The 9,324-nt window shown below is 35.3% G+C and overlaps 1 protein-coding gene across 1 annotated transcript; it reads right to left on the bottom strand.

Moving 5' to 3' along the window:
* Positions 1 to 296: 296 nt before the first annotated feature.
* Positions 297 to 1,635, bottom strand: LOC109147774 (zinc finger BED domain-containing protein RICESLEEPER 2-like). Its single transcript, XM_019295432.1, has 3 exons — positions 735 to 1,635; positions 420 to 690; positions 297 to 309 (listed from the first exon to the last, which is right to left on the bottom strand). Exons 1-3 carry the CDS (start codon positions 1,633 to 1,635, stop codon positions 297 to 299), a joined length of 1,185 nt encoding a protein of 394 aa, XP_019150977.1.
* Positions 1,636 to 9,324: the final 7,689 nt, after the last annotated feature.

Below are 9,324 nucleotides of genomic sequence, written 5' to 3'. Positions count from 1 at the left end.
AGACAGAATAAAATAGTCCATACATTACCAAATGCCCAAGGTACTTGAGGCAGCAACTTAGTACAAGTTACCAGGCCTTCATACTTACAGAGTTTGAGACTTACAGATGTCCAGTGTAATTGAGTCAAACACAGTGGGCTCAAAAAATAGCAAGTGAGATTAGATTGCAATTTAGTTAAACAGTCAAATACTGTAAAAGATTGCAATAAAATCAAGTAAGTAAATCAAGTAATGTAAATAATAACATTACAGGAATTGTAGCAAGTGTAGAACCAAGAGACCTCCCACTTCCACCATCACCACTTAACTCTGCAAAAAAAAAAACAACAAAAGTTAAGTGTATTAACAATTTAAGCAATTTAAAATATAAGTATAAAGGATTATAAAGTTAAAACTAAAAAGTCATAACTTTTTCAAACCTCTCCAACTCTTCCAGATTCTCCTCAATACATAAAGGAGTATTTTGCATTCTAAGCCAATCTTGTGTACACACCAATGCTTCCACAATTTTTGGAGTTAAAGAACTCCTAAAAGGATCCAATACTCTTCCAGAAGTACTGAAGGCAGATTCTGAGGCTACAGTGGAGATTGGAATGGCTAGGACATCCCTAGCAAGCTTAGACAGAACTGGAAACCTAGCAGAGTTGATCTTCCACCATCCAAGTATATCAAAAGATTCTTCCTCTTCAACTATTCCCTCACTCAAGTACATATCCAACTAATTTGTTTCTTACCTCCAGTCTCCAATCTTTGCTTTTTAATTTGGGACTTCAGAAAATGTTGTGGCTTCCCAACAGAAACAGAAGAGGCAGATGTAGGCTGTACAGACACAGGCGCAGAAGGGACAGGCACATAAGGGACAGAAGAAGAGGCAGATGTAGAATAATCATCAAATAACTCAGCAAGACCAGCAACTACTTTGTCATAGAATGGTTTACCATTTTCCTCACCATACATATGATTAAACTGAGTAGGCATATACTCTAACTTGTCTCTAGGGTCTAGAATGTTTGCAAAAAATATCATTAGATTCATTTTTTCAACATCACCCCAATACTTCTCAAATTTTGCCTTCATATTTTTCCCCATCACACCAACTGGCCCACCAACTTCCACCATGCCTTTCAATAGGCAGTACAGTTCAGAAATCTCAGTAAAGAATGTGTTTGAGGTGACATATAAAGAACCAGAAATTCTAATGGTCATGTCATAAAAACACTTTAGTATCTGAACCAGACTGCCAACAGATTCCCAGTCCATAAAATCGGGAATTGAATTACCCAAATCAGACTTGAAAGAGCAATCTGACTCCAAAGATTCAAACACTTTTTGGTAAGTTAATGCAGACTGCAACATCAAATAGGTAGAGTTCCATCTGGTTGGAACATCTAAACACAAAGAAGACCTTTGTTCAATACTCAACCAATCAGCCAAATCCTTGAACTTCTTGAGTCTAGCAGGAGAGTTTCTAACATATCTAACCACCTCCCTAACCTTCTTAACTGAACTATCACAATCCTTAAGACCATCTTGAACTACTAGGTTTAAGATATGGGCAATACATCTGATGTGAAGATACTTTGTCCTCACAGTAGATGATCCCCAAGACACCATTTTTTTCTTCAGAAACCCCATAGCAGTGTCATTTGATGAGGCATTATCAACAGTCACAGAAAACACATCTCTAAGCCCCCACTCAAGCAAACAATTTTCTAGGGCTTTGGCTAGATATTCACCTTTGTGAGGTAACAGGGACAAATGCAAGGATTTTCTTATGAAGCTTCCACTCAGAATCAATGAAATGGGAAGTAACTACCATGTAGTTAATTCTTTGGATGGATGTCCAAGAATCTGTAGTGATACTAACCCTATGACTGCTTCCCCTTAAAAATGACTTCAATTTCAGTCTCTCCTCATCATAGACAACTAGGATGTCTCTACTTATAGTCCACCTGGATGGAACTATAAACCTAGGGCAAGCAATAGCTATGAACCTCCTGAAACCTATTCCCTCCACAAACCTAAAGGGCAATTCATCTATGATTATCATTTCAACCAAGACCCTCCTTATTGACTCTTGATTAAAAACCCAAGTCCCTATTTCTCCCACAGTAGGCTGACCATCTGTAAGTGATGTAACAGCCTGAAATGTTAACAGGGACTGCCTAGTTTCCTTGGAGTGAGGATTTTTCAAACAGCTAAACATGTGATTTCTTAAGGAAGAAGTCCCGTGTTTTTTTGTCTCACAGTGGTAAATTTTGGCACAATAAATGCATTTGCCTTTTACAACCACATTATTAGTGTCCTTTATTGCCTCAAAATGATCCCACACTGGTGATCTGGAAGCAACCTGTTTCCTCTTCTTGGCTGGAACAGCAGTAGGAGGTTGCTCATTCTGTTGATTCTCAACAGTTTGGGCTTCCACCCCTGAAGGTCCATCAATTGAGGAGCTGGGAGGTTGACTACCAGGCATACTGATATTATCCATCTAAAAATGGAAAACTATCAGTACACACAACAGGATTCATAAGCATTCCAGAATCAGACACATTTTGTGTCATCATTAAACATGAATGCATAATTAATTAAAGGGCATTATTCAATACAAAATTACAAATATACAAATACAATTAAGGGAATACATCCATAAACTTACAAAGAAATCCAGATTCAGGGATATATTTTAAATATCCAGATGAATCAGAGACTGTTATAACATAAAAACAGCTCATTTCATCAACATCATTAACTGAATTTCTATGGGGCTTCCACCAATTAAAGCCTTTAAGAGACATTATAAGTTTATAACACTCAAATTTATAAGACTCTTATAAGTTATAACAGTCAGTGCTTCCACCAGAAACAAGGGACAAGTGATATACAATCTGGAACTTCTCAACAGATTGACTTAATCACAGTCCACAATTCAAAGAATCATAGAAACCATAATCAAGTATCATAACATCACAAACAAGGGACAAGTGATATACAATCTGGAACTTCTCAACAGATTGACTTAATCACAGTCCACAATTCAAAGAATCATAGAAATCATAATCGCACACAGTCAGTGCTTCCACCAGAAATCTAGAATGTCACACAACATATCACACATTCACCGATGGCTGAAATCAATTTTATAACACTAGGGTTTTAATAAAAAGTCAGTGCTTCCACCACATTATCACAGAGACACAAAATAGATCACAAATTCGCAATAAACTCAGAGCAATATGCCAATCACTTTAAGAAATAACTTTTACAAAACTAGGGTTTGCAGTAACAACTAACAAAGTCAATGCTTCCACTTCAATATCACAGAGACCACATAATACATCACAATAAATTTAAGAACTGCAAATATATAAAAATAGGGTCAGTGAGTTACTTCTTTTCTCACAAATACCCCGGAAAACGAGGGCTTCAGCCTTCAGGCCTTCAGTTTACTGGAAGTCGACGTCTCGACGACACCACTAGTCCACCACAGCACCACGTCCACGACCACCACAGCACCACTACACCAGTCAGGGCCTCAGGGCTTCCACCAGTGACCAATGTTTCGTCGTCTATAACAGAACCAACCGGACAAGGAGAGTATAGACTACAAAGAAGGTAGTCTTTGTCTAGTAGAGAAGAGAGAACTGAGGAGTGAGGACTAAAATCGCGCAGAGAACCAGAGAGAACTTAGAGTCTCAGAGAATGAGAGAAGAGAAGCTCTCGTCTGGAAACCCTAGCAAGAGAAGAGAATCAAGAGACTGACTGCGCAAATGTGAAGTTAGGAGTAACAACATATATATATACTAAGCCTAAACGACGTCGTATTGCTATCTACGTACGCAACCCTAGTATTAATCGGGTATTCGGACGGATCGGGTGGATTTTTTTACCCAAATGCCGTAAACCGGCGTCGTTTTAGACGTCGGTTCGGTTTTGCGACTCGGGTTTCGGTTTGTCTTGGTCGGTTCGCGGTTCGGCCGGTTTTTTCGGGTTGTTCAGATTCTGCTCAGCCCTATATATGTGCACAATGTTAGTTCAAATGTGAATAAGTGTACTTTGTGGCATGCTAGATTAGGGCATGCTTCTTATTCTAAACTATAGCGTTTGCATAAGGTGGACTCCACAATTCATATGAATATTTGTGACTGTTGTTTTGGCTTGTTCTGTCTGTTTTGGCTTGTTGCACATGGACATTTGGGGTCCCTACAATGTTGCCGCTCTCCATGGGCATCAGTATTTTCTATCTATATTAGATTGCCATAGTAGGGCAGTGTGTGTGTACTTAATGAAGAAAAAATTGAAAGTGAGAAGCCTGATTATAAGTTTTTGCAATATGGTAGAGAATCAGTTTGAAGCTCATGTTAAATGCATCAGAATAGACAATGGTTTAGAGTTTGATATGACTGACTTTTTTAATCAAAAAGGGATACTACACAAGACATCTTGTACCTACACCCCACATGTTAAATGCATCAGAACAGACAATGGTCTAGAGTTTGATATGGATGACTTTTTTAATCAAAAAGGGATATTACACAAGACATCTTGTACCTACACCCCACAGCAAAATAGCAGAGTTGAAAGGAAGCATGAACATCTTTTATCTACTGCCAGGGCATTAAGGTTTCAAGCCAATCTATCAAAATATTTTTGGGGAGAGTGTGTGTTACATGCAACTTACATTATAAATAGATTGCCTTCTACTGCAATCAGTAACCAGATACCATATCAGGCTCTCCTTCATAAGACTCCTCAGTATCAACACCTGAAGGTGTTTGGTTGTTTAGCCTATGCTGCCAGCCACTTTGGGCCCTAAGTCAAAGTTTGATGCAAGAGCTAAAAAGTGTATTTTCCTTGGATACACTAATGGTACTTATTAGGGCTGGGCACTTCGGTCTTCGGTTCGGTTTTTTCGGTTTCGGTTTCGGTTTTTCAGTTTTAGAAAAGTCAAACCATTCGGTTTAATATTATAGTTCGGTTCGACTTCGGTTCGGTTTCAATCGGTTTGGTTTTAATTCGGTTCGGATTTAAGACTTTATAATCCCCAAATTTCAACATTTCCTAATTTTCAAAACATACTACCAAACAATACTATTCACAAAATCCACATCTAAAATCTAAACGTTATATAACAAAATAACAATTCAAAGTTTAAACGTACTAATAGCAATCTAATTACCAAAACATCACATACTTAGAATCCAAAGTTCAAAGTTCAAAGTTCAAAGTTCAAACATTACAAACATGAAACATAACATAGTTCAAACTTCAAATCCAATGTTTAAAGATTACGAACATAAAACATCATATAACCCAAATCCAAAGTCTAATCAAACACAATCAACATAGTAATCCAAATTCCAAACTCATATGTTGATAAATTGTTCATCCATCATCACAAAACAAAATGGCAATTCATCTAAAATAATCATCTTAACAGTTGCCCTCCTACAAGCCTCTTGATTAAACCCAACCGCCACAAGCTGACTACTACCACCTTTAACAACACTTGCACTTTCATGTATTGTTAGATTTTTTTGGGTTGCACTATCAAGATGATCCTTAAATGCAGCACATCTTTGATTATGTGATTTCAAACTACTAGTGCCACTCGTTGTTGGACACTTAAATTCTTTAAAGCAGTAATTACATTTACATTTATCATTGTTGTCCTCCAATTTAGTAAAGTGATTCCATACCTCAGACCTTGGAGCACTTGGTTTCGGTGGAAGTCCACTGGTTGTACGTTTTCTTTTTTGTCCCACCGATTCTTCAATTGGCTCAGTTGGAATGCTACATGGACTGTCACTTGGAATGATTCCTTGATGCGAAGATAAAGAATCATCCATCTGAAATGTAAACGGGACTATAAGTGACTGAAGTCCTAATAAACTTTGGAATGTAAGTATATAACACTTTCAGTTCGAACTGGAATTAATCCCATTCCAGTTCACTGGAATACTCAGTTCACTGGAATTTAATTCCATCAATTCCAGTGAACTGGAATTTATGTAATTAAATTCCAGTTCACTAGACAGTGAACTGGAATGGGATTAAGTCTAAATAAAATTGAAATAAAGTGTTTACTAAACCTAATGAAATTGATATACAACATTACAACTTAACATAATGAACTTGAAATTCTAGAACACTAAGTCTAAATAAAAGCCCTAATTCAAAATTCAAGACTATTCAAATTGAAATAAGAAATCGAGAAAATGTATAAACTATAAAGTATAAAGAGTTAATACCCAAAATAGTCCCTCGACTATGTCGTAATTACCAATTTGGTCCTCGACTATCATTCTTACCCAATTAAGTCCTCAACTATAAAATTTTTACCCAATTTAGTCCTTTGTCAATTTGACTGTTTGTTGACTGTCAAAAGTGGAATAAAGTTGTAATTTTACAAGTTTTCTCCTTCCTCCTCATTTAGCAGCGCCAAACCATGTAGCAATAAGCTCCGGTTGGGTTCTAAACTTGTCAGTATCGAAGTAGTGGTTATGCATCGGATAGCCCATGAATTTGATTTCCAACGATTTTTTGACGATCGAAATTTGATCGGAGTGTATTGCTGCATGGTTTGGTGCTGCTAAATGGAGAGGAATGAGAAATCTTGTAAAATTATAATTTTATCCCGACTTTTAACAGTCAACAAACAGTCAAATTAATACAGAGGACTAAATTGGGTAAGAATTATATAGTTGAGGACTAAATTGGGTAAGAATTGTATAGTTGAGGACTTAATTGGGTAAAAATGATAGTTGAGGACCAAATTGGTAATTATGACATAGTCGAGGGACCATTTTGGGTATTAACTCAAGTATAAACTATAAACTATAAAATTAGAAAATATAAATAGAAAAGTCAAACATTACCTTGGTCGCGGGTGTTCTTCAATCTTCAGGCTTCACTCTTCAACTACGGTCTGAGACTCTGAGTGACGAGTCTATGGCAGAGCCGTGGCGCGGTGGCGGAGGGCGAGAGTGCGAGAGGGCGAGGGGTGAGTGTCGATGATGAGTCGATGAGAGGAATTAGGGTTAGATGTATTCTGAGTTCTGAGTACTGAAGAAGTATTAGATATTTTAGATTATTAGAATATTTAGTATTTTAGTTTATTAATTATTATATATAATATATTTTTTTTTAAAAAAAATCGATCGGGTTTTCGGTTCGAAAACCGAACCGAACCAGACCAATCGGTTTCACCTAAACTAGTACCGATCGGTTTTTCGGGTAGAAACCGAACTGAACCGAACCGGTTCGGTTCGACCCGGACCGAATTGCCCAGCCCTAGTACTTATGGCTATAAGCTGTATGATCTTCATTCCAAAGAGGTGTTTGTATCCAGAGATGTGTCCTTTTATGAACATACATTCCCTTTCCAACTTACTACTAGTCCAGAGAAGAATACATTCTCTGAAGATTTAAATTTTTTTCTTGAGAAAGGTTAAATGAATCTAATTCTTAAAATATTTTCAAAAAAAAAAATCTAATTCTTAAAATAACGTTTTCTAGTAATTTAATTGTTATCTTAATTAATTTTCACAACAAAATTATTCCTAATAAGTATATTTTTTGCAAATATTTGTTTTTTAAAATCTAATGGATAGGAAAGTACAGTAACAAACAACCTTTTAAGTAATTGAAGAGTTTCGAGTGATACAGATAGGGAGCATATATAGATACAGAATATATGGTGAATTATTGGAAGTCAAAACCAATTTGTGGGGGTGGGGGTGGGGGTGGGGAAGAATGTCAAATAGTTCATTTTAACTCAAACCAGAATATTGCGTTATGTGCAAAGCAGGCCAGCCAACAATAATCGGCAAATTATTGTGTGGACCATGAATGCAATATACATTTTTAATATACTAAAAGTATATTATTTGTGTACTGAATGTATATTATTTGATAATATATAAAAAATTATGTACCTTCAAATAATGTGCTTTATGTATATAAATAATGTATTTTTAGTATATTAAAAATGTATTTTTTATTTATGGTTCATATAAATGTGTGGACCATGATTCATGGAATAATAATTAACTATAATTGAAATCGACCGAATACTTTCACGTGTATATTTTGTGGTTGAGATGCCTTAAGGATTAAATTGCTTTATTCTTTGATTATTAATAATAGATAAGAATATTTGTAATTTGCCCTGTCAGGCTTCTTAAGAGTCCAGTTTCTGTTTCAATAATGGTACCTGCAATTTCCCTTTGTTTAATTTTTTTGGTTGGAAATTCTAGTGTAACTTATATGAAAGTAGATGAAAAGGTGATTAAAAGTTTACTCACATCAGTCACATGATATTCTTTAAAAGAGTAATTTACATTAAAATTTTAAATTAAAAGACAAAGTTCTATGCCACTAGTTGATAAGGATTATTATTCGATCGAGAAGTGCTCAGAAGGGATTGAATATATAAAATGGGATTATACGGCAAACCAAATGGTCCTATAACCCAAATAACGAGTTCAAATGATGAATACGCTTAAGGTTTTTTTTTTTTTTTTTTTTTTTTTTTGGCTTGTCCAACAAGGTGGAGAACCAATTGCAATGTGAATACGGTTATCTTCATAATTAGTGAACTCTATGCTCATAATTACTGAACTCTATGTTTATAATTATAAAAATCTATGTTCATAATTTTTGAGCTTCATATTCACAATTGTTGAATTTTATATTCACAATTGTTGAATTTTATATTCACAATTACAGAACTCTATGTTCATAATTTTTTAACTTCATATTCACAATTATTGAACTCTATATTCACAATTACAGAACGTTATGTTCATAATTATAGAACTTTATGTTCATAATTTTTGAACTTTATATTTATAATTATGACAATTTTAGAATCGTGTACGCCTTGAAAGATGGACACGATTCCACAGCATAATGTGCCGTGGAGGAGTGGAGGACTTGTAACTAGGAGATTTGAGCGGGAATGCAACCTATGTAGACTAATTTGAGCAAGCCCATCTATGCTTGCCCTTAGGCCTGTTGTGCCACCTGATGCAAATTATGATGTGGAAACGTGTTCATCATGCGCATGGTGAAAATAGGGGTAGATCCATAATTTCTATACTGTAGATTTATAATTTTTTTTTTTTGAAAACGTAGATTCATAATTTTGTTTTTCATTTGTTGTTACAGATATTATGAATCTATAGTACAGAAACTATGAATCTACAGTATAGAAATTATTAATCTACAGTATAGAAATTATGAATTTACAGTATAGAAATTATGAATCTACAGTACAGAAATTATGAATATACAGTATAGAAATTATGAATCTACAGTATAGAT

Source organism: Ipomoea nil, unplaced genomic scaffold (assembly GCF_001879475.1).
Source record: "Ipomoea nil cultivar Tokyo-kokei standard unplaced genomic scaffold, Asagao_1.1 scaffold2036, whole genome shotgun sequence".
Classification (NCBI taxonomy): Eukaryota; Viridiplantae; Streptophyta; class Magnoliopsida; order Solanales; family Convolvulaceae; genus Ipomoea; species Ipomoea nil.
Note: the sequence above shows the minus strand (reverse complement) of the source record. Positions and strands in the feature narration are given on the sequence as shown.